The following is a 27,411-nucleotide window of genomic DNA, read 5'->3' as shown; positions in this document are numbered from 1 at the left end:
CGCGAAATGCTGGTGAAACGAGTCTGTTCTTTTAAAAAATTACAAGGGTTTAATTCAGACATAGATTACCTAGCCAAATTCGAATCAATTATCATGTAACTTTGAATTATTCGGAATTCCCGGTTCCATGTCTCATCGTCCGAAATAATGGGATCGTAATAGATCGATAAACACGCCATTGACGCGCGTTTCCGTCCACCTACGGCTTTCGAACGGGATGCGGGCCTCGTAGGAACACCGTTATATTTCCGTAGAACGTCCGCGTCGTGGGGATAGATATTATTAATAGAAGTTGGATTCTGGTAACAGGGAAATAAAATCTCTGGGCGTAAATTCCGAGCCTCGCGCCCGTCCGCCATTCCCGGAGATTTCGATGCCTGGAAGCGGACAAATTCGAGCCGGAGACACGGCCCGTCGTGACGTGAAAAACTGGCAGGATCCTTGCGTTCTTAACTTGACGAAGGTCGTACCGCTTTTACGCAAGGTCGGTTATTCATCCGCGCTTATTGCACAAGGATTTCATTAAATTGCTTTGTATTCCCCAATAGTCATCGACGCCCGTCTATCGTAACACCCGGAGAAATACCAGAACGGTTCCGTGGCTCGTTTCGGGCGATTGCTAGACGCTCTGATCGTGCAATCCACCATGAGAGTTACAAAAAAAGGGTCATTTATCTTTCGTTCTACGGGAGACGCCAGTGAATATTTTCAATACAAGACAACGTGGATAATTTAAACGTTGCCTGGGAGGTATATTATTCGAGCATACAAAACAGCAGAATTAATTCAATTCTTTCGACACCTTGATTACAAGGTGTAAACCATTTTAGGTATAATGGATCCTTGAAGTAACTGGAAAATAAGTTCAAACTTATAATAATATTTATCTTGCATATTCCTAATTTTCGGTTTAAGAAAATTCTACTTGGATTTTTGTAACATGGCACGAATCGTGCAGGAATTTTGTTTCGTATTTGGGGGGTGTGGTTTTCGAAAAGTTTGGAAATCACTGCTCCGCACACTTCACGTTGGTTACTAATCGTCGATTCTTCGGCGATGTGCAAATTCAAGCTTTTTTATGAACTTAGCATGAATGTAGTTTTATGACACGAAATCATTCTCGTCGGGGTTTATGATCCTTTATTGCGTCACGCGAAATCGTCGACAGAGCGCGAAGAGACCCATAAACAACGACTTTATTGATTTGAAAATGTTGTTAAAGACGAACACGATACCGTTCGAAGGAGGACGCGTGATGCATCGTTCAAGTTTATTTTATCTGTCGCAGTTGTTACGATTTTAAGTTTATTTTTGAGTTTTTTCTTTTACGGGGAACGAATTTATGCGCGTAATAAAAGCTTGGGTCACGATCGAAGAGACTGAACTCTGTGCGAAAGCGTTTTTGGTCGACCTTCAATGAGCGCTTCGTACGATAAAATTCGGAAATCGTCTTTGCAGTTTTATGATTTCTTGGAGAATTATGTGTCTGATATGAGACATTTAGATACTCTTGGTTTATAAATAAACTTCTTTGCGATTCTGTTGCTATATCGATACAAAAATCGTATACTAAGAATTACTAATTTTGTTGCTAATCCAAAAATAGTGATAGCCTGTGCCACATTGAAAAGAATCGAAAATATTGAATACTTTAAAATAGGAGTACATTTAGACAAAATTGTTGCCTCAAACAGGAAGAAGGATTTGCAGTGTTAGAAAGTGTGTAATAGAAATTAATATTTTACAAATAATATATTCTACACGTATTAGTATGCCAATCTCTGTATCGGACATGCAGCTCGGAATACGATAATTTAACGTACCTTTCTGATAATAACCCGACCTTATTAACCTGTAATAAGGTCTTTTAATAAAGCATTTCCAATCAGTCGCTTATCATTCTTACATTATCCGAAAGAAGATCTCTGTAAGGACTGGTTCATTAATGTGCAGATAGTGTGCATATCCAGAAGTGCATTCTGTACATATAATGTATACAGTGCAATTTATTGCCCTCGATCGGCCGTAATGAAGACATGTACACCACAAAAAGGCGAACAAGAGCATCCGAAAACTTTGTTAATCGGTTCACGGGCAATTTACTCGTACAACGTCACGGGATCTTGAAAGGTACTACGAAAAGACGGGCATTAAGGGCACGTGGGCGGTATTTCCAGAAGACGGGGCAGTTTGCTCGTGACCTTCGATTCGCGATAACGACCGATCATCGGTCTAATTAACGATCTTTTTGCAAAATCGCGAAATCACCCCGGAATATATTAGAATCTGGCAGATGCAATTAATATTTATGAACGATTCTTACGGTATTAATTATTGCTACTCACGTCCGTGACCTCGCGCCGGTGGATCATGCTTACGACGTTCAGTGAAAAGTTCGTAGCCTTCGATCGTTTTACAACGGTTCAATGTCATTGGCTCGTTCTACTTTTTGCACCTCTGGCACCTCCATTTTCATTCTCATTTTCAGTCGAATAAATAGAATATTCCATGATTGGAATTTTTATCCAGGCTCCAAGCAATTATTCGCGTGCAACAAACAAATGCATATCAAATTTTATTCTGCATTTTCAGCTCGTTTTTGCGCGAGAATTTATCTATCTGTTGACGGTATGATTACCGAGACACACTATATATAAAGCACTCGAACGGTTAAGGGTTGTACGTGCTACGTTATTCCCGAGTCGATAGAAAAGGAAAAAGATACACGGCAATTCATCAATGTCACATTTTTCTTCTCGTCGTGTCCGATTAAGACACGATAATTTGACGTCATTAACGTCCGTTTAATCGTTATGGTTAACGCCACGGTGTAAAATGTAATGCGTGTTTCACAATACTTTCTCTTCACGCTATTGTATTGCAACAAAAACTTCGACTTGAATATCACGGCCATAACATTAGCGCACAAACGAGGTGAACTAGTGCCCCGGAAAAAATACACCGATGGCTATCAGGTCGTTACTACGCTTGATTTGTTGTTAAAGGAGTGACCGGAAGGTATAACGCTAGAAGAAAATTTCCTACGGTATTGGAAAGAAGTTTTAATCGCCTGCATGGGGATGTCGTTGACCCTGGTATAGTGTTTCTGGTTTCGTTTCTTGTGTCTCGCCATGCTGTAACTGTATCTATGACCGTGCAAGTTTACAAGAAGTGGAAACTCGTAAAGAAAATTGGCAAAAATTTATGTCATTTGCGATTGCGTTGTCAGATTTTACTAGACTCGTTGATATTAATATAAGCGAACGAATCAAATATTACGAGTTACTCCGATCCTCGATAGTTTAATTTTCCTTTCGCTGGAATTTGTTTGGTGTTAGTTTAAACTCCATTCTTTTCGGTAAAACTCCTCCACTCTGGATTTGTGTATTCGGAACACGTATAGAGAACACGATGTTCCGAATGTAAGTACTCTTTAAACGCGAACTTTTAACGCTATTAAATTCCAGAGGTGACGCAAACTTACTTTCGACGGTTTATATAATATTGTTCGGCTGGAATTTCGTATTTAATTAACAATAATGTATCGGTTTACAATTTGTGTGCATTGCTAGTAGTTTTAGTTTTCAAAAATTGGTGCCCAGTAGAAAAAATATTTAGCACTTAAAATAATTTCCATCTCAGATTTAAAAAAATGATCTACCTCTTCAAGAATAAGTAAATATTTTGTCTTCTTTCAATAATTCGTAGTACCAGGCATTGGAACATTTTTAAATAGAATACAAATACAAAAAGGAGCACTATCTGTCGAGTTCAGAATAAAGAAGTTTCTATTGAAACATCGAACAAACAATTCAGTGGACTAAACAGTGTTCTCGACAAGGTTGTGCATCGATTTAGCCGTTCTCACGCCTCACTTCATTTCCTTTACACTTCACTATCCACGAGTTACCTGCCCGTTCACCTGGCCGGTCAAAGCGAAGCAAAAAAGGAGCTGGAAGAAAGGAAGTTGCCGGAGAATCGAAAATCCCTCAGAAAATCCCTAATCTCACGGTCCTCGGTAGATCAACGACTGCCAGTGGTAAGAATCTCGAGAAACGCGACAAAAAATCGTCACGCTAACAATCGAGCATCTTCGGTCAGAAAAACAGCAGCTCGAGGATTTCTTTGGACCTCAGAATTTAATCTTCGGGCTACAAATTTATATTCGGAGAAAATTAATTGCTACAGCCGTGAGGAGGGTTGTTAACGCGTCGACTTTTCGCTGAATACGGAACAAATGACACGTTAAAAATAATTCGAGGATACCTGGAAGGGGATAGGTGACCTTTAACCGGGTCATCCATATGTGTATGATAGGATTTGACACTATGGAATAGAGAAATTAATTCTCAAGTTGAGACGTTAAAGAAAATTTTGGATAGGATTCTGTAGGTCTTAAAAGGCAAATCTTTAACATGGGGGTTAAAAATTAATCCTTTGACTAGGTCAGCCTAGGTGGTAAAATTTTGCACTATGGAATTAAATTTAATTCCCAAGTCGAGATGGCAAAGAAAATAAAATAAAATTCACAAGTGCTAAAGCCACATCTTAAACATGGGGGTTAAATTGATAAAAATCTACACTTTGACTAGGTCAGCCATAGGTATATAGATGGTAAGACTTCTCACTATGGAATAAAATTTAATTCTCAAGTTGAGATGTCAAAGAAACTAAATTAAGTGCCAAAAGACAAATCTCAGTTTGGTAGTCGAGTGTCAAACCGAATCCATGACTCAACAGTTTTGCAATGAGTTCTTCTTGCTAACTTTTCTTCTAATTCGTAAGTAACTTGAAAAAATAGAATTTTGATGAGTTTTTGGGGGTTTCGGAGGATCGTGCGAGGTCGTTCGCGGTTGGCACGTACGCACGTTGCAGCAATGAGAGACGGTGGGGGCGGAGGATCGGGGTAACTCGATTCGTCAGCCTGGTGTCTTGACGTTCCGGTTAGCCAAGGTAAATCGTAGGGAGCACATGGTGGCGGAGGTTGAGAATCGCGTGTTAGAGAGAGGGTAGAGAGGCGAGTAGAGGCGATCGGCTCTCTCGGATCAGCTGTGAGAGCGGCGTGGCGCCGTGTGCCGCGGCTCTGACCCGCTGTCAGTTGCCCGAGCCCTGTGCTACGGTTAGGACCGTGCCAATCGTCACCTTTTAACGACGAGGAGAGAAGCTCGCGGGATCGTCCTCGAACGACTTGGGCTTTCGTCCGCGTCGTCTAGTCCTCGCTGGGTGCCGCGTCTTTGACCGAAGCCAGGCGATACGAAACGGGACACGTAGATTACGATCGAGGAGAACATTGATTCACGGTATCCGGCTGCCGCGAGTCGATCTATAGAAGGTGATACGCCAGATCGAACAGTGGTCAGAGACAGAGAGAGAGAGAGAGAGATAGAGAGAGAGAGAGAGGAACAGTGGTCGAGCATTTGTTCGTAGCTGGCTCGCGATCGATCTCGGCCTGAAACGCACCGCCAGCTTGTAAATCGTCCACCGGTGATCGACTGGGGATTTTTAATGATCCCGAGCAACGCGCCCGGAGAATCTTGAAATTGCGTTTTGATCGTACGCGAGGAAGAGGGAGAGGCCGGCTCGAACAACGTGGTGGTTTTTGTGGTGGAAAAGTGATTCGAGATTAATCGCGGGGAAGCTCGACGAAGCCAGGAGCCGCATGCCTCGCTGACAAGTCTCAGGATGGTCTGGTAGAGGAGGAGCCTGGTGGTTCGATCGCGAGAAATGGCGTGCGGAATATCGTTCGAAGCGACCGCCACGAGCACGGTATTTTTCCTGCTGGTGAGTAACGATTTTCACGTCGTTGTACCTACGGCGTGTGTGTGTGTGTATGTGTGTGTGTGGAGCGCGTGTGTGTTTCCATCGGTTTGTGCGCATCGTTGCAATAGGTTTGATAAAACGATCCACCGCGAAACGTGGCACTTTCACTTTTTACGCGAGGGCCTTTATAAGAAGAGACGTGCGTTTGAGATCTAGCGACTTTGTTGTCGATAATCGATCGCGCGCTAATAATTTCTTTCGAACGAGGAAGCTTTGCACCGGGTTCCTCGTCATAAATTTCGGCTATTTTCAAGAAATAACTCGGCTTGGACAGGAAGGAATTTACGTTTCTTCTGAGATATTTATTTTGTTTCTTCGGATACGAATTTGAACGAGGAAACGAGACGTTGAAGGATCAGGGGCAGGCAAATTATATTGTTAACAAGCTTAAGCCCTGATACAATTATATCACACTTCCTTTGATATTTTAAACTATTCGTATATCTCATTTTCTTAAAATTGTATTGTCATTCCAATAGAAATTATTTTTTTTTAAATAGAATATACCAACAATTTTGCAAGTTTGTTATTTTTTTTCAAAGTATAATCCAGTATATTCAGTACCCCTTAATCAACGTAAAATAAGTGTTCTATGAAATACATATCATGTCGTCTTCAGCTCTAAATCGATAAAGGATAAATGGCATTTAGCAACAACTTCTAGTTATTAGTTGCATTTCCTATGCAACAGCCTGATAGAATTCTTTCCACGGGACATAATTATTCGTAAATGAAGTTCCAAGCTAGCACTCCTTTGAATTAAAATTGATTAGAAATGTTCATCGGATAAGACATATTTATATCGCGATGTCACGTGTTTCACCCTTGAAAGTGTTTCTCCGCGTACTAGTTCCAAATATTGCGTTACGTTAATGCTTCTCTACGGACATTGAAACGATAATTTCTTAAAATTGTATTCATAAAAATCATTTTTACCCGATGATTTATATTCTTGAAATACAAAGTCCATTACGAATTGTTTTTATGGACTTCAATGAGAGCTTGTTACCGCTTGTAATAAGTATATAAATATCGCGAGGATAATGAATGCATTCAGGATGCATTGCACCGTACTCGAACGTTATGTTTTGTAATGGTAACATTCACGATGAACTCGATGGAATTTAAAGTTGATCATACGCTTCGACGACACTTGATTCGTGTGCAACTTTTGTTCTATGCAATTGTAGCACTAGATCATCTAACTAGTCTACGATAGTTTTGGATGCGTGAAATTAATTAATATCTAATTTACAAGATGGTACAAAATTCTTTCTTTCTTTCTTATTTCTTGCTTATCGCTGTTTTTGCTATGTTAGATATTTATAGAGACACTACATATAATTGTTAACGTTTTGTCTATTTAATATTTACCTGAAAATAAAAAAGAACATCGATCAGAGTATCATTTTACACGATATTTAATCAATTTCATATCTAATTTACACGCGTTTACGCACATCGGCTACTGATCTATCTCTTATATAATAACAAAATTCCACGTTGCTAATATTTTGAAAGCGATTACGTGTAAAAAATTACGAAGCTTATGAAACGTTTGCAAATGCGCGGGTTTCGTTTGCAATAACTGTTTTGAGTAACTCATGAAACTGATAATGAATAATAGGAGACTTAAATATACCGACTCGCTGGGAATAGCATTTCCTTATTTCACAAACTGAGAGTAACCATCCAGCATCTACACTAAATAACTCTAAATTACATCATAAGCATAAATGTCATGAATTCGCTAACATCAACCTTTGTTACGTCCTCAATGCGAGCCGTCATATACTTTCAGAAACACCACCCTTTATATACAAACCGTGACATTTCCTACAGTGATTTCATCAATGTTCTCGTACTATACTTAACAACGCTTTCTCAGTTTCAAGAATAGATACACTTCTCCTTTCAACAATGTAAACATAAAAATTTCAATCTAATATTAAATATTTCCCAGACAGATACTCGTACACGTGCGTTAGAATTTGTTATTATTTCTACGATACGAAGTATAATTTCAAATTAAAATTACAGTAGAACTTTTCTTGGTCTTAGCAACATTGTTTTTAAAATATATCTATGGATTCTAATGCTGCTGTATAAGAAACGTTTAATTAAATTCCATTCAAATTCCTTTCAATGGTTATTACTGAATAACTTACTGAGGATGTAGATAATCACGTTACTATGACTGATTTTTACAGTAATAAATTGCTTTACTATACCAAATACCAGAATACTTGCAATTGTAAAAATTAAGAAATGATTTTTTTTATTTTCCTGTTGTCTTTTATTATACAAAATTCTGAGAACATACGATTTCAAGGATTAAAATATAATATTAATTCCTTTATATTAATTACATAATTTGTTCGAAACTACTGGAATTGTATTATACGATAACACGTATCGTTCATACAAGAATGTTCACTCAGTGATCGTCTTACGACCGTCCTCGTGGATTATGTAGTATATTTTTCTAGATCCTCGCGGCCATTATTCACCACCTTCAGTCGTCTTCTCGAAAAGGAACTTCTTGTAGATAACCCTCGTTCCAAGGTGATATGCTAATCATGCTAGCTCGTCGTGCTGTATCCCAAGGCTCTATTCGTACAAATTTCACAGTGTCAACTACTAGACATTAGTACAAGTTCTAGTATCAATTTTCTTGTTAATAACCAATTTCATAAAATTAGTTTATCACTGACAAATACTAAAAAAGGGCGTCGTGTTAAAAAAATTATTTAGACACGGCTTTGTGTACAGCCACGCATACCATAAACACGTTACCAGGATCCTCGATTTCCTTCTTTATCTAAACTGTCGCATACATTTAAAGTTTGTTCTTTTTAATCAGGTTATAACGTTCCCATCGATGACTTCACTATCAATATTTTCCTTTTACCAAGTCACAGACTAAAATTTACCATCGAGTAGTCACTGAATAAGTATGACGAACCGACTAACATTAACTTTCGTTACGTTCTCGAGACAGTTCCAAAAACATCACCCTGCCATACACATCCGTGACATTTCCTCCGCCGGTTTCATCAACGTTGCCTCATCCTATTTAACAGAGCTCTGGTTGCATTACGTTTTCATGCTGCGCACAATAGGATAGATTTCCCGAAACGCTACTCAAAATTCAAGCGATAAACACTCTGAACACGCACATAATCATTTACTAACAAATACTAATGCATACTGTACATAAAAAAAAAACAACAAAAAAGAAGCATCAATAATCAATATAGTTTCATATTCAGTAGTGATCCCTTTGCTTTAGATTGATTGAAACCTTCGATCCTTTGGGCAGTTACACAGATCTTATTTTATACTTGTTCATTCATGTTTCAAATCTTCGAGACTTTCATAGTGGTAGTAATAATGCATATTACTACTGATCAACAATAACGTTTAAAAAGAGTTTTCCAGTTAAAATTCATTTCCATTTAAAATAACAAGTCTATATAATATATGAAAAAGATTGTTCTAACGCAAAATGTACTATAACTAATAAACCAGGTCCGTTTTAATGAACCATTGTTATTTCCATTAGTCTACAATGAAGTAGTCAGGCCGACTGAGTAAATAAAAATGATTCGGTATCAAAGAGGTTGGGACTCGAGTGTCCAGTTTAACAATTGTTCTGTAATTATAATTTTTGTGAAAATCGATCATTAAACAGAACAAACTAGTAAAAAATGTAATTGAGGTCCGTATGCATGCGTCACGATTTTATCGATGATTGCAAGTGTTCCGGTTCTCGCGAAATCCATGCGTACACTCGCGGCCCGATGACATTCACACACGGCTCCGGAGGCTCACGCAGCGGTACATTCGCGCTTAGAGTCAAGGATACAGGCGTTATCTGGCCGGTGATTGCTATACTTAACGCGGGATACACGCTGGGCGAACGCCTGTGCAAGCGCGACTCGGCGTCGTGTTCAAACACATATGGCGCATGTCGTCGCCGGTGAACGCCGCTTTCGTTATGCAAGTGCGATATGTTAACCCTTTCGTTCGCAGATTATTAAAAAGTCACTGAAAAAAAAATATTTCCCTGTAGTTTTATTCACCTCAGATGACAAATGATCTTTGAGAACCTTTCTTTTTCATATTATTTTTATTACGAATATGTTCGATAAATTTGTCTGAGAATAATTCTTGTACACTAGGAGATGTATTTTTATTCATAATATCTTTCTATTTAAACAACAGAAAATATACAAATTTTTATCTAGATGTTCGATGACATTTGTTTTTGTTCTTCGAATAGACTTTGATGAATAGCCAAAACAGTAAGTGGGAAGAAAATTTAACAAACAGGACGGTGTAAGATTTCCAATTTTCCATCAACACCGCGACGATGTGTAACCAGAATGATTGGCAGGTCATCTAAAAACAGCTCGCGGGCTGTACGGTGCCGACTCCAGTCTTATGCAATGGAACATGATTCCCACAGCGAGTCGCGTTTTAGATGTAGCTGTCATCTCGAAAATCGGGGAAAGGTCTGATTCGTGACGCGGTATCTTTTAATGTAGATGAAGGCCGACCGTTTCGACCGAGGCGAAACCTTTTAATGCGCCGGAAGATCGTTGACATTCCTGCAAAATTCCCTCTTTTTCCTTTTTGGCGCGAGGAGCGTTAACGCGTACACTTTTAATGTATTGTTAAACTCGTCTCTTTTTCGAACGAAAGCTTTTAGCGTGCAGAACGTCCCTCGATGGGCTATATACCCGTATGGAAGTCGATTTTACGTGTAAAAATACATTGAAAATGCGGAATATCGTTTTTGCGTGCGGGACTTCGTTGAGAAGAAAATCGAGTTTGAAGCTGTTTGGTGCACACACGCGTTGTAGTAGAATTTGGAGTAATGGTTTTCGTTATAGGGATGTTTTGGATTTTTTATGACTGAGTAGAAAAATAGTTAATTAACTTTTAATTTTTCCTTAATGGAATGGTTATAAATATCGACACATTTTTTTCCAAACCTTACATTTTGTCACGTCTTTCACCTAAAGAGCTTGAAAGAGAATGAAATTCCCACAATCGATATTCGTTACACGAATTCCCCAAATCTCCATTTTGCGAATTTTACGCCTTGTATCACTTTCCCCCATACGTACCGGAGGAATATAAATCATTGTATTAAATCCTGTTTTGGGTAAAATTGGAAACTTTGGTGTCGTTAGATCGATTTCACTTACCATGTAAAATAAAAGCAAATAAAAATAGAGTATAATTATTAGCTTGGTGCGTGCTTGTTTTAGGTTTGCGAAAAAGTCTATGAAATATGTCGTTTCTGACGTGGAATAATCGATTACATTGCTTTCGAAACTGTAATAAATATCAAAAAACTGTTCGGGGCCAAATGTTTTGCTCAGAAGGCGACGAAGTCGGTTGTTTTGTAGGTGGAAGATTCAAGATTATCTTCAGATATCAGCTTTCGTTAACTTCATTTTCTGTTGCAATATTATTTATGGAATTCTGTAGAATATTAAAATTTTTAAATGCAAGTATCAATTTATCTAACACCGTTTGAAAGATTGAATATTACGAGAACTATTGCTACTAGGAAAAATGTACTTCATACTTTCATTCTCGAAATTGATTGCTTTATCGAATTCTGCCATAAATAACACTGCATTAAGAAGGTGAAGTTGACCTTGGAATGTCCTTGACGCCTTCACCTACGAACCAACCGTCTCTGCTAGAAGGTGTTTTGCTTGGAACAGGACATTCTTGGCTCAACAGTATTCATGTACCTCATCAAGATTCGGAAAAAACTCAATCGATCACTTTGTTACGAATGTATACATACAGGAGCAACAAGAAGCCATCGTGTCATTATATCGACAAGCTAAAACTGTATTATTATAGAATATATAATAACAGTTGAGAGCTGGGACCTCGATCCTGCATGGCCGATGTTTCGAGGCGATATCGAATGCGTATCAGTGTGCCAATATTAATGCAAAATAAATTGATGTATATTGAAGTTATTTATCTTGACATCTCTTTGAAAAATAGTTCTACTCTTTCATAACTGTTGAATTGGGCAGCTGGATGAAAATGAGACTTTGTGTATCCATCGAAGACAAAGGATCACTCGATTCAATTTCCAAGCTTAAATTAAAAAATTTTAACGAAGGAATTCGAAATTGATCCATCCGTGAAAAGTGCGCGTTTTTTAGATTCCTTGCCGAGACAAAATTTCTCCAATTCGTTTAAAATTCTCTACGAGGCGTTCAAACATTCCCTTCCAGGTTTCGGTGAATACCGTATTCCCCAGTCGTTCGAATTCCTGACGCGATGCTCGCGATGTCCCGGAGCTAAATAGGAACAATCGAAAGTCAGGATTACCTTCTAGAGGTCCTGTGGAAAAATCGAAGGAATTCCAGTCCGGGATACCAGCCGGAGAGATCACCAAGCGGCAGCGTACGACCATCGGGACGTGTGCACGCGTCGTGAGTCGCGCGAGCACCAGCTTCGTTTCCAATGCTCGGTGCATAATCACGGTGGAGCCGGAGCGCAATTAGCGACCGCAAAACGACGCCACGACACTCCCCGTGGCCGATGTTAAAGGAATTTCGAAGATTAATGACCGATTAAACGCGATTAATCGACCGCTAGTCGGTTCCTCGAACGATTCCTCGCCCGGCCGGTTGATTAATAATGCTCGTGGTAACTTTGATAATTATGAAGCGGCGGTTACGGGAGTTCCGATTTATACAAATTACCGTCCGATAGGAGGGCTTTCGCGAGATAATGCGAGCAGAATTCGAACCGTATACTAACGTGATTTATCGATACGGTTTCCAGGAGACAAATTCCTCCGCGTTTTCATCGAATTGATCGGAGATCGTAATTGTCGAAGTATTTAAAGTAATTGTTCCGTATATAGAACGTTTATCGGGTAGTCCGTTTGTGAGGTATTCGGATCATGACTTTTGAGAATATTTTTTTAAGGAAAAACACGTTTCACGATCTCTTGATCTTCATCTGAATATGCATATCTCTATACGTATGTCTGTGTTTGTTAATACGATTACGTTTAAACGGCTGAATGGATTTCCGTGAAACTTTATATTCAAGTTTCATATTCCATATCTTAAGATTTGGCTGACCTTTAAAAAATATTAGTCTATGGATAATCATGGTTATCTCTTGTATTTTTTTTATAATATATAAAGAGAGTCGTCCATATTCCAGTGTCAACTATTTCGACCGTTCGTGTGACAAAATTACAGCTTATTTATTATCGCCAATAAAAAATTGATTCCACTTGGAACGGTAAATTCAATATTTCCAGACTCTTTGCTCGAGTTATTTTCATAATTACTGGCACGCCACGATTAAGTGTCATTATCTTGTCAGTTCATACTGTGGATAGACATTCTTAACAATTTTTATAATTTCAGAACAACTCTTAATTAAACGAAACTTGCGTGTCGAAGTGTACAGCAACGTCGCTACTGTGTGGTCTCGTCATTAGGGTGGTATCAAAATTATTTGTACACAGTTCTTGTGCAATGTTTTTATACGTATCCTCGATGTTAAATGAAAATATATGTCTCTCGAACCTGCAACAGTAGAAATATAAATATGGTCACTTGACAACTTTAACATAAAATCAGGATTTTTAAACTTTCTTAATTGTTTAAAATGTTGAAAAAATTCACATGTACATCATCAGGTAGAATATCTACGATTTTTTACAACAAAAAAATGGGGCTCAAACCATCGATTCAAAATTGAATTTGATTTGGGAACACTATTGCCATGCTTATTACCCTTTCTCGAGAATGACCGATTCTCTCAAGAAATTCTCAAGACGAAAGTTACGAGTGCCGAGCTGGAAGTCCAAAAGCGTCTTCAGGAAGCGAGCCAGAGGAATTGAAACGTAGCCAGGAGAAACGATAACGGAGTGGAAACATTAAGCTACGACACTTCGACACATTCGAATGGTTTCTTAATTCGCTCCAGTTCCCGGTACGCGGTCATCCGGCACGGTGTTTAATTATTGCAGCAACCAGAGCCCCGGCTCAGAGGTCCAAGATAATTGGATAATGACCAGTTTAAAAGACGATACTCCGTTTCGAAGTGCCTACGAAGGCTACCGGCGACGTGGAAGTGACGACAAACGATATAGGGCGCGCGTCCGAAGTCTGTGTCCCTGTTAATTAAATGGCGAAGCAGCTGGAACAACGCCAGGACCTGAAACTTGTCGAAAATTGATACCAACCGCTGATATGTCCCGCTGCGTTAACGAGCGACGACCGTTGTTCCGTTGATGGCTAAAAGTGGCGTACAATCGATTCTTGCGATAAATCATTTCGGTAAGAGACGCGCGAACCCGGTGGCTGATGAAGCGGTCGCGGATAAAAATTCGCGCGTCACGTTTCATGATAGCTGCACGAACGATGTTGTCAGCTTTTATCGCGCGTAATTATTATTAAATTCAATTCTCTCTTTGCTACGCCTGGTATCGTTGATAACGTTGATATTGTTCAGTGGAGACCATCACAAATTATATTTGTCACGTTCGATTAAATATATCTGTTAAGTCATTCACGTGATTAGCACAGAGTTAAACAAAATTGGAAAATCAACTTTGGGCATGAATGTTTTCTAAGTTCAGATTTCCATCTGGCCCTAAAATTAAAATAATTTTTTACCGAATTTCTTATTTTGAAGACTTTTGTAAAACGAATTTTCGAGATGCCACAAAAGCTTTAGTAGTTAAATTATGTCAAAAAATTAAATTAATTTAGAATTCGTGTTAGGCTTTGAAATTTGACCGAAAACCACATCTAAATTTTAGATAAAGATGGAATATATAATACCAGGAAGGAACTGTCGTAGAGTCGCCATCCTGGCAGAGATTTAAGGAATGAACTTTGCACTCGTTCTAGCATTTCGTATTAACAATCACAGTATCCGTAGATTCTCGCGTGTATGTAAAACGCGCGCGTTCCACAGGTTGCAGAAATTCACGCATAAATCACCGCACACCTTATCATGCTCAGAGTCTTGTGTGTGGTATCCGGACATGCACCTGCGTGAAACACGAACGCACGATCGGCATCGGAGGATCGTATGGAACTTCTGTCTCGAATTTTTCGGAATTTTATTCCATCGGGACGTGACGCAGCACCCAACGGAATAATAATTAAACCCGGACTTCTTCGATACTATTGTACGAACCCCGATGTCGCGGTTTCGTGTACCTTCTTCAATTACGATTTCCTTTAGCAAACGAATAAATGCCAAACACAATTCATTTGTCAAGCTTTTTTTAGGGTATTCGTTCAACGATGGTTGCTAAAAATATTTAACTTTGCAATGTGCAATTTTTCACGTTTTACTGACATTCTATTTATATTAAGAAAAATTGTAACAGAAGTATAAAACAAGTAGTTTCGAGGTATTCAATTTGGAGCTAGTTCTCATTTTCAGGAACCATTTGTCTTTTTTTAATTGTAGTAATGATATTTTTAAAAAGTTTAATCGACCTTTCAATAACTTTCCGAGAGGCTCGTGCGTAATTATGATGTATTGAAGTTGAAGATTCCAGAAATACTAGAAATAGTAGGAACTGCTACTGAATGCCTAATCGAGGACATTAAGTTTGTGTGCTCGTGTATGCATGAGGGTGAGAGTATTCTTAGGAGTGGTCAGTGCATTATAAGAGCAGTTTAGATATACATATATGGCAAGTGCAAAGATCATTGAAAGTTTATAACCGATGCATTGAAAACAAAGTAGCAAGACTTAAAAACAGACAGTGTTGTATTCACACTTTGTCAAACGCAACACTTCTCGTGAATTGTACAGAATAACGCAAATTAAACTAGAACGTAATTAAACAGGTATTGAACTTGACATAATTGATAGTCATCGATACGATAGTCGTATGTCTCCATTACTCACAAATCATTTAAAGACACTCGCGTGAGCAATGGATCAAGGAAAGTAAATTTTATTTACGCGTAACGAATGAAAATTTTAGATTTCTTCGTAAACTAATTTTTGCATCTCTGAAACGACAGTTTTACAAAATCTATTAATGATAATTTATGAATAAGTGTAAAATTTTCATTCATCATTCGTAAATAAAATTGGACGCGAGGGAATAAAAATAGCGAGAAAGGAGGCTCAGTTCCATCGTTATTACCAACCACCAGTAATCGACTTCTTCAGCGTTAAACTTCTTTCGCCACGGTTCTTAATACTTAATCGGTGGGAGCTTCGAGAAACAACGGCACGGGAGGGAAAAAATAGACAAAAAAACGGCCCAATTGTGCAGGACACGTAACTTGAATTTCACGCAGGTCACTTTTTGACCGTCGTTGAAATACCGCAGCCTTGCGCGATGTTTCCAGAAAACCTTCGGTGAAAACCGGTCTACCGATATTACGAGGGGATTTATCGTCATTACCTTGGCATCGGTGGTTGATGTTCCGCGAAACGATCGCAACGATACAATAGAAAATATTTATTTGATGTTCCGGAGTGTGGCACTAATCATTGAATATATTGGAGGCATGACTGCTGTGCTTCAGAAATTTTTTACTGGAATTTCGAAGGCGCAGTCGTGTTCCCGATTCAAATGCTCCTATAGACATTATTCTCTTAATGTTTTATTTATACTGTAGAGTTCCGATTATTCAGCATCCGGTTATTCGGAATGTCCACAATTGAAGAATAAGGCGTAGAAAATTGATATATTTTATTTTTTATTAATAAATTGTATTACTACATTACACACGGTTGTGTTTATCAAAAATTAAAAACAAATTTTTAAGAAAAATCAACAGGGGTAGGTGCTTAAATTTTTCGAAAAAAAAATTTTCAAATCGTTCTGGAAAAATTATTTTCAATTGCAGGGGTCAATTACAATCATTTTTGGTGAATAGACATACCCCCGAAATCCTATGCACTTTCGAGAAAAAAATTCTTTACTAAAAATATGATATGTAGCCAGAAATGTTTCTGTAATTTCAGTTTCTGTCTCATGTTTTTTTATAATAAAAGACATATAAGTAATGCATGTTTGTGGTCACCAAGAACTATTTATTAGATATCCAGATCACCAAGAATATGCAATTAATCAATCAGGGCTCATCAATATTTTTCTTTGTGCCTCGCTGGGAGTTGAAATTCGCAGACGGTCATCCGTGAACGAAGATCAGAGTAATAACAATTTTCAAAGAACATTGTAACGGTAATCGAGACAAGAATGCTAATGGCGGGGAGCAGGTACCGTGAAAGCATAAAATCACGCGATTCATGAACCTCGCGCAGCATTAGATACGACCGATAGGTCAGGTCGAATCAGGTGGACTAGATTCTAACGGGGGAACAATTTACAATGTTAATGAAAGTAATTAAATTAGAATCATTGCAATTTTTATGGTTCAATACAAATTCAACAAACTAAAAGTCGATAATTTCTTAAGGGATCCAGAGGGTGCAAAAGAGGATCGTTGTACAATTCAAAAAAGGTGCAAAGGACCATTTTTAACGTAGCGTAACAGTATATTTTTCTTGTAAAGGGTTACATTTTCTAAATTAATTTTCAACGCGACTGGGTCTAACTAACGTGGAAACAGACGCAATCTTAATCGCACTGTTGCACGAATCGCTCAAATTTTCGTCACATTTGGCGAAAGAATTTAAATCTCGTGTCGTAACCGAGTCAATTCGATTTCAATATCATTCCCCCCGCGCTAAAACAATTCAGACGTCCAGCAGGGAAGAAAAAGTGTTGCAAGTAGAAGCGTAAGGCTCGATGAAAGATCGATAGAAGCATTGCCGGAACTCTAGTGTTACGAAAGTGTCTGTCACAACGTAACGGAGCACAGTTACACGGAATAATGTATGGCACGTCTAGCATTCAAAGACATCAAGTTGACCAAAAAGTTCGATTCAATTTGCATGTAGAAAGCATCGTCTACTTTCTCATTTTTTCTCTAGAAATGTCCCGATGTTACAGCATTTTCTATTAGACAATATTGCTGTACCTTGATAATTAACAGGATAATCATCCTTAGGGGTTAATAACAGCATGCAACTATACGTTATTCTCTGCCCTTGTTACTCGAGTCAGTCTACTTCATTTTACTTTATTTACAAACTAATTTAATTCACGACGAGACGAAAGATTTAATATTCAACAGACGAAGAAACAAAATTCCTTTTGTAGAAAATGATAGGTTATTAGGGTCTTGGCGCCTCTTTCTCTTTTTTTATTCGTGTTTCGATGTGCAATCGAGTTATAGTCGTGTAAAAGAAATCGGAGATGAAATTAGAGACAAGCAAGATTCATTTTTCTACCGATGATGATTTATGGACTCCTATCACGGCTCGATCCATTACACGCGATTCAAACGACTCGTACAAATCGTTATTTGTAGATTCATCATCGCGTAGAGTAGGTTCATTATTGTGATGTTACCAGAAGCGACAGGGGCGTTGGAGCAAGTGCATATTAAGAGTCACAGTCTCGTGTCATCTCGTTGCTAACATCTCAGTTAATCTTACGAAACTTGCGTGGTTTTACATAACTTGTCTCTTAGCATAATCTGCTATCTAAAATTTCCTTATAATGGTCTCAGGTTTCCTGAAAAATTCAATCGCTGGAAATAAAACAACAGATTACTTCTTTCGAATATGTTGTCGGAGGTACACGTGCCTACTTTCTCGACACACATTCCGGGCTTAAACATGACTTATCAACGTCGTGCTTAATTTTATATGAATACTTAAATAATATACGTTGGTCCTCGCGAGCAAGGTCGAAGCGTATACCTATAATTATAATTAAATAAATTTAAAGACCAAATGATGTATATCTTTCTTCGATTTATCAAAGAGCAAGGAAATAAAGTCACTTCGATCTTATTACATATTATTAAGTCTAGGTATTTACGAGAATTTATGCTGAAAGTAAACGTTTGTTTGATAAAATCAAATTATACAGAACCATCAAATTGTCGTCATAATTTTCTTTTCGTACGTTGTGATTCAGCAACCTAATATTTGCACGGTATTAAGATTTTTAGAACAGGACAGGCCCCCTCGAATTAATTTTAGGCTCGTCTATGTTTAAATTCGTCATTACTAGATTCTACGGAACGGTACTTCGAAGTGAGATTCACGAATATATTTAACCGAATCTCACCACCAGCGTCGAAGAACACCGAGCAGGGGTTTTTTCGATTCTAAAGCGGAAGAAATGGGAAGATAGGTTTGTAGGTTCGAAGTACCGTTAACAAGCATTAGGGAAGCGCGGAATTCACGCGTTGCATTGTGGCGAGGGTACACGTAAGGTTGTCGTGGTTTGGTAACGGTACCCCGTAACGGAGGAAACGATGCCCATTTCTCGTGTACCGCTGTTCAATTCAGAAAAAATGATAGCGCTCGCGCGAGATTACGTTCGACGGGAGGTCGTTGTGTTTTCAAGAGATCGCGGATTATCTGGGGAATGCAAAAAGAGGAACGAGCCAGTCGAGAACTTTGGAACGCTCAACACACGGATCCTGGAAGAGGGAACATAATTTTTAATAATCTATTCGAAGGACGAATATGTATATGGATATACGTAAGGTATAGGATCTCAACGAGACGTTATTAATAATTTAACACTAGAACTACAAACAGTTATAGTGTGTTTATTTGTACCATGGAAATTGAAACGATAGGTGCGTGAAGAAATGTATAATGCAATGGAAATAAGCGTTTATTCATTCTCTTATAGAAAATTACGGTAAATTTTTTACAGGTTTTATTAAAAATTACAAATGGGCCATTTTGACTGGTTTGGTAGTTCTAGTGTTAAAGAAATTTACCCACGATATTTTCCTTTACTTTCTATTTAATGAAACTCTAATGTGCACCACATATCGACGGAATATGTAATATATTCGTGCATACGTCATTTGAGTGAAATATGTAAAACGTATGCAGCAGTGGCGAAACTAATTTCAGTTCAAGTCCTACTTTCCTATCCGTTTTCTATAAAAACGTTTGCAAAAACATCCGCGATCTAATAATAAATATCGAACGCTGAAAGGAGTTCGTTCGATCAATAGTTTTCTCTCAAAAGCTCTATGAAAAACCTTTTGAAAGGCAGACGAACTGCAAGCATCGCGTCAGCGTGCACTAGTCGTGCGAGAATAAATCACAGTCAGGGTTCCCTTACCCCATTTCCTGTGTCACCAACGAGATACATCCGTCGATAGTTCATAACGAGAACGAAGTGCTTTTGTTTATTACTAACTGCGCTTCGTGTATCGTCAAGTTCCTGTCGTTGCATGGCCAAATGTTCACTGCGACAAATTGATTCAATCTAGCTTCCTCGATAAAACGCAGCGTCGTTCGCGCTCAATATTTCCTGTTTCAAATTGTATCGTCACCCTTTTTGTCATGGGAGCATAGAACGAAATAGCTATCCGCCACTTTTCTCTATTATTATTATCGTGCAACGGAAATTTTAAAGAGAAACAAGAACTTAAATTGGGTTCAACTGGTAATTTTTATTAAACAAATGATGATCACAATCGGTGCATAACCAAATTTGAGCGAAATCTCGGAGTCAGAGGTTTTCACGAACATACACTTCTTGAATTACGATTCTATATCATCATAAATGTGTTTAAACTAGTATGTCTACGTGAAAAACCAAGTAATCGCAACCAGTATATTTTCTAAAGACACTTGGAAAGATAACCTTTCAGAAACTGCGTTTTCACTGACTTTCAATTGTTTCAACGTACTCAATTGCTACCTATCGGAAATGGCACGAACCAAACCTGGGTACTTTTGAAATAATGTTATCTCAAATGACACGTTATCCCATTTCTCGGTTACTTTTCTGCAAAACAATGAGCATATCTACATATTTACAATAATAAACTAACGAAATACTCTCGAGATCAACCTTATCTGCTCCGAGTATATAACGGATACCTGATCGAATATCAAATTAAAAAGTGATTCGACCGTTCGAACAAACTAACGCACAAGCGCTTCGAGCAACGCGTGGCCAAACAAAATAACGTATTATCTTAACGATTATTTTTCAAATAATTTATTTGGATAACGCGGTCGGTTTCGGTGTGGCGGGAAGGTCAGGGGAACCGATGGAATGTCGACTAAATCGGAAACACACGCGGCGGCACGCGGAGCGCAAAACTTTCGCCGCTAGAACAATTTCGGAAATAATGTATGGCGGGTCGCACTCACACCTCCAGACGTGGCTCGCGCCGTCCGAATCGGATGGCGCCAGGTATTTTTAAACCCGAACGATAACAACGACCGGGGCCGGATTCCAAGCGAATAACTGTCCCCGCCAAACGAACCACCTTGCGAAATCTCGCTTGTCGCCCCGGGATCGTCACTCGGCGTCGCCCGCGGCCACCCCCGCGACTCGCTCCCGCCATTCTTTCGTCTCACGGCGACACAAAGCTCCGGAAAAAGCCCACCTACGCGCCCAGCGGGCGCCATAACTCACGCGGTACGCTTTGCGGATATTAAACGCGACTTACAACATTGTTAGAACAGCGACGTCTGTGTCTCTCGAGGCGCGCTGACACACGGTGGCCCACGAAAGTGTTCGCGCAAGCATGACATTTATTCAGCTTCGTTTCATTGGCGTTTTAATAACGCTTTTATGCAACATCGTTGCACAGTGTGTCTCGCGCGAGTGATATACGAGGTGGTAGCACCACCGAGCAGAGAGTAATTCTATTTACGTAAGAATCGTAAACGCAGAAATATTTTTAAACAATACAATGCACAGCTTTTGCCATTTAATTTTTCATGGTGAAGTCTTTTGTCTATTTTAACATGCTATGAGTCGGTCCTCGCGTGGAGCAACCTGTAAACACGGAGACCTGACAATGAACGCTCGGAAAGTAGTTTAATTGATATTGCTGCAGAATCACTTTCTCAGGTTACTTCAGGTGTTAGAGTGTGACCTCCGTCATCTGAACACGTTCGCTATTTAAACCTGTCATTCTTCGAACGTATGCTTGTAGAATATTTCTTCTTCCATTAAAATATTTTTAGCTTTTACGAATAATTAATTAGGATTTGGAGTAAAAAAATTGTATTTTAATCGTTTTGCTGATTTCTCTTGAACGATTCGTTTTGTTAAAAACATTGATTTAAGTAATATTTGAGAACGATATTTTGAGGAACACTGCATAGAAAGGGTTCGTGAGTTTCGTTAATCTGGTAAAAGAGGTTCGTGCAATGAAAATGGTTAAGAACCACTGGCTTGGAGCGTACTTTCCGAGTAAGAAGAAATTAAGCATGTATCCTGACTTAAACTCGTCAGATTTTTATTTCTGGGGACATTTAGAATCTATTATGTATGCGGCACAAATTAGTGACGTTCGTGATCTGCAAGGAAAGATACGCAAATGTCGGACGACACTTGGTATTACCTTTCAACGAGTGCGAGAGTCACTGGTAAGACGCAGCGTGCGTTACAGTACAAGCCTGGAACTTGAACCATTACCTTAAATTTATTATAATATCAAAGATAAAAACTACTTTTATATGCACATAACATATATAATTAGTAATCCTTATTTCTTCAACGCCCATAAGTGTCTTTCCTCATATCTGCGTGTGGTTCCCTTAAAAAGTAACACAGATCGAAAACGCCGAAAATCCCAAAAAATAATACACAAAAGCTGGTCCAAACGTTGGCAAAAGTTATGGACCATGAAAGCGTGCATACAATTGATTAATTTGTATTTATTGTAAAAATGAATTCCTTCTTAATACCAAGAAACGACGCGAACTTATTGGACAATCTAATATTTAAATAGTATTAAAATGGCCCCTCTTAACGCTGTTTCGCTTGAGTCTTAAAATTTTAAGAACGTATCCCGAACGTTAAGCCGGGTCTAACCGTGCTTTAATATTCATAAAATCCTGGATTAAAGTTCCAGTCTACGAAAAGATTAGAATTCGTTTCGGTAGCACTTTCGCGAAGGTTGTTAGCGAGGTCGAGTTAATGTCAAACGATGCCCTAAACGCAATCCAATGACACGCCTTTTCAATCCATATGTATAACGAATATAAAATAACAGATTAAAAATTTCGTTTCATGTTAGGTCTATATTAAATGTAATCTTTAATAATTTTCGATACTGTAATGATATTTTATTATTTTCGTGCCTATCGTTTGGATTTGGAGACACAGGATCGATCTCTATGGTTTCATCTTTCCCTTGGCGCCTTAAGCGTTTATTTTGCTAATTGGTTGATTCATCCCAGGTCGTTGACAACGGTTAGAGGTTTCCTGGCGAAATATGTGGCCATTGAAAGGTTTAACAGTCCCCGCGAGACATTCTCCTTCCAAGATTTTCGATCAGAGAACGCACAAGCGTCGAAGGGGGTGTACGAGCAAAGGGCAGATCTGCCCAGAGCCTCAAGACACTCGGTCAAGAGTTGAGACGTGGGCGGCGCCGAAGAGGACAGAGGATTCCCTGGCGCTATTAATAGAACTGAGGTTATCTCTCTGGCTTCTACATATAGTCGAATGCCAGCGCAGGGTGGAGTTTCGCGAAGGGTGTCGTGCAGGCAGATTATTTGTACCGGTTTTCTGGAATGGTGTGCGTCAATCGTCCCTATGAGCGTCCGTTTGGACAGCCGTGTACAGGGTGGTCCTCGTAAAGTGGCCCAGTGTTTACAATCCATCTGGAATTAATACTAAGCAAATCGAATAACGGTGCCATTAAAATCGCCTAGGTAATTTCCCAGTGAAGCATATCCATGCTAACACGAGCTTCCTAGAATTGTTTATAGCACCTACGTTAGGGCTGGGTAATGTGTATATATCCTTAAACAAGTTTTATTCATTTATAATGAGTCACCATTATAATTTAGATACATCAGTGATTTCTCTTTCTTTTTAATAGTAGCTCGTTAAAAACTTTTGACAAGTTACTTTAGTTCTTTCTCTGGTTTCAGTATTAAAACGTGCCACCTGTCATTGCTCGGTCTTTATGCAACATTGTATATAACGGCTAGAAGTCTCGTTGCTTTTTGTATTCGATTAGATCATATCCTGTCGTCTTTTTTGCGTGCAGGTATTCGTGCATCACGTCGCGTGCTTCTTTTACTGTTATGCGGTCAATAAGAATGTCCATTTGCAGCGGTGACTCGAGGAAATTGTAAATTTCATTTTCTTCCTCTTCCGATAGTCTCGAGGGTTCAAAAACCTTTATGAGACGACGAGCAAATATCTCGGCTTTATCTTTGTTATTTCCACCCCCGTTTCCCGTTTACATATGTTCCACAACTTTCCACAGTGATCCGTGGCTTCCGTGGGTGTCGCGTTCGCCAAGTATTTTTCGACTCGAGGATCGAAGTTCCCCCGGCGAAGCCTTACCATTTTATTGGCTGACTAATTTATACCAAGGACCGGCCGGACATTGAAGTATTTTCAAGTTTATTGAACGAAGATAAGGCCAACCATGAATCCGTTGAACGTCGTCGACGCGGGTAAGAGGCGTCGAAGTCGAAGATAAGCGGCTTCGCGGCGCCTTTTGACTCGCGTACGTTCGGGTCTAGGAACTTTAAGTTAAGGTATTGACTCGAGATTTTAGAGGGCGATAGATTGCAGAGATTGGCGAGAATTAATGGCTCGGAGTAAAACGACGAAAGAAGGTGGGGGAAGTTTGGCGGGCAAAAAGCTTGGAACACGAACCAAGGCGACGTACGCCCGCAGGTGTTAATGGCTACGAGTGTTCTCACTGTGAAACTTATCAGTGGTCCATGATTTAAGAGACGCTGACCGGACAACCAATACACTTTAACGGGCCAGTTACTTGGACGTACGATTCGTAAAACTAAACCATAAGTTTCGTTAATAAAAACCTTTGGAATGCATTTAATTAGTCGACTGTCTTTGGGAACAACGCGAAGTTGTAAAGATTATTGCGTTCCCTTGAGCAGTGCACGCGGAAGATATAAAAGCTTGTTGCCGGTTATGACATCGCTCTGCCATCGACGAGGCTGTAATTTCTTTTTAATATCGACGGTGGCGGGGTTCCTCGACTCGTTCGATTTTAAATCGTCCTTTTTAGGCGAACCTTAACTTCAACGTGTACACACAATTTGCATTTGCTTAAAGAACGGAATTTACGACCAGCGGATTCTTAATGAAGTGACGAACCGTGGCAAGATAGATGGTAGGTTTAATTAAAATATGTTAAAAAGAATACACGGACAACGTCGCGTTAATTTGTAATAATTTAGTTTTAACGGGGAACAAGATTTACAGTGTAGCCACTGTAGACGATTCTTTATGTCGCGATATTTGAATTTAAGCTGTCAAGGTAATTCAATAAAGGTACACAATTTCTGCAGACGATTATACGATTGAAATTTAATGTTCGTGACGATTTTACGTTAGCAATATTTTCTTGCAATTTTAGCGAAGCATCTGTTCGCTGTAATTATTATATTTACATATACAAAGGCTGTTATCGAATATATTCACTCTTTATTGAACGAAGAATAAAGCAACAGCTATAGCTGGATTGCAGGGGTTAAAAATGGTGCCGCGTTAAAATGTAATTCAGTTTCCACAAAGTATTAATTGAACACGTTTATTTACCAAACAATAAAGATGGGAGTGAATTCGACATTAAGCATTTAAATGTTGCTGGCGGACTACATGAATCGAGCTGTAGATCAGGCTTGTACCCACACGTGTAGACGCATAGGTGGAACACGATGGCGCCAAACTCATTGACAACACGCCATTACTTATTCCCTGATAGGAAGGTCGCAAAAAAATGCCAGGCTAGTCTGCGAACTCTCCCTGGACTTCGTGTTGCCGCGTAGGAGTCCGCTTCGTAAATCCTCTTGCCAGCTGGAAAGTAGATCGAAGATTGTGTCACATTCACGGTTGAATCGCGTTGCACGCTGCTCCCGTTTCGACTTTTAATCCAATTATTTTAATCGAAAGGTATCGCCCGTGTAATTTCTTTCATTCGGACCTCTATCGTTCGGCTCGATCGTTGAGAACTTTTCTCGGGAATGGCCAGGTTGCGTCGTTTACGTGAAATTTCGAGGAAACGTGCGATAGATTTTTCTGACGTTCACACATTCCGCTCGAGAAGTATTGAAATCACCGAACGCGAACACGTCGATCGACGAAACGAAACTGGAGTCTTCTGGGAAGAAATTGTTTCCAGAGGGAATTTCAGATTTTTACATTTTCGTAACGTGTAACTTTTTGAAACATCGTTACTCGACCTTTGTTGCTGTTGTTTGATGCTAATGTCAACGGAAAGTATCAACAGAATGTTCGTATATTTTGATACACTGCATCGAAGCTTGGAAAATTATTTAAGATAAAAGATTGAGTTTGAGTTAGTTTACCAGTAGTTGATATTTCATTTTGAAACAATGCAAGTGGAAAAATGTAAATATAGTGAAACACAGTTGATGCGATCACATTTTGTTGGTATGAAGTTTGTAAAAATTCGCAGTACATATGTCGAATTAAAAATAAAAGATAAACGAATAAAAGAAACGGCTCAGTGTTGCCAAAGTGGATAGTTCAGGTGACAGTAGTTGGCTCTTTGCTCTAGCATTTGCATATGAAAGTAAATTAGAAAATAGTCTCGATGGTGGAATTCAACTTTCCTATAAAAAAGAGACACGCCCTGCCCCGGTTTCGAGAATGGTCCCGTACGCTGCGTTGGTCCCATTAATTTGGTCGAAAATCTGCAACGGCGTTTCTGTAACGCCATCACGCGGTGCAAAAGCGATCGATTCTCACACTCGGCGCAACAACCGTTTCCCAAGAGCCCGTCTTCGAGTTCCCTGAAGCAATCGTCGCCGCTGACTCGAGCGATGGCGAATTTGATAAAAAGAGCAATCGTCGGCGGTTTTCCTCGCGCCTGGCTAAAATCCCCGGGGAGAGTTATGCCGCGTTGGAATTTCACGGTAGACTAATCCGAGGCCTTTCCGCCTTTTTCCTCGGCTCGTTGCTCCGGCGAGGCTCGTTCGCGATATCGGCGACCGCGTTCGTACGCGCGCCATTTTCATGAATATCTAAAGGATCCTCGCTGGTATCCTAATCTCGACACGGCCGTTCCTTGCGTCATATATTTGGGCCGTTGACGCCGTCCGCGGTCGAGTTGGAGGACCTCCGCAAGGACGAGCGAACCCGGGATCGATAAACAGCCACGTGTCCTGGGCCCCGATACCCGTCGTCTCGGTTTGCTCCTTTTGCGCCACGCTTCCCTAGCGTGCTTCCACGATGGGATTCCTGTCTGTTGTTTGCTCTCTGTTTACCCTGGCAATTTAAATTTTTGGTGGCACCGCCCGTAGTAGTTTTGTTATCGCCACCACGACACGGGAGCGCGAAGTGTCCTGTTCCCCAGATTCCGTTTCTTATTCGGAGTCCTTTGTCCCCGCGCGTCGAATATTTTTATTCGTTTATTAACGGGGGAAAATCTTTAGTACAAGACGAAAGACAAAATAAAAATTATGCAGAGACATTATTGTCGCTTATAAAATTTTGTAAAATAATTAACGTTCTAA

General features: G+C 39.4%; 1 protein-coding gene across 1 annotated transcript in view; it reads left to right on the top strand.

The window, feature by feature from the left end:
• Positions 1–2,028: 2,028 nt before the first annotated feature.
• The window catches only part of LOC122396196, a 62,019-nt gene continuing 36,636 nt past the window's right edge, over positions 2,029–27,411 (top strand). Inside the window, exons 1-2 of the mRNA XM_043394381.1 lie at positions 2,029–2,094; positions 5,695–5,781. Of these exons, the coding sequence (XP_043250316.1) occupies positions 2,029–2,094; positions 5,695–5,781 (153 nt within the window). The remainder of the gene's footprint in view (positions 2,095–5,694; positions 5,782–27,411) is intronic.

The sequence above is a fragment of the Colletes gigas genome, unplaced genomic scaffold (genome assembly GCF_013123115.1).
Source record: "Colletes gigas isolate AHSC1104 unplaced genomic scaffold, ASM1312311v1 Colletes_gigas_Sc00001, whole genome shotgun sequence".
NCBI classification, from domain to species: domain Eukaryota; kingdom Metazoa; phylum Arthropoda; class Insecta; order Hymenoptera; family Colletidae; genus Colletes; species Colletes gigas.
The sequence above is the reverse complement of the archived record's forward strand: the minus strand, read 5'-3'. Positions and strand labels throughout refer to the sequence as shown.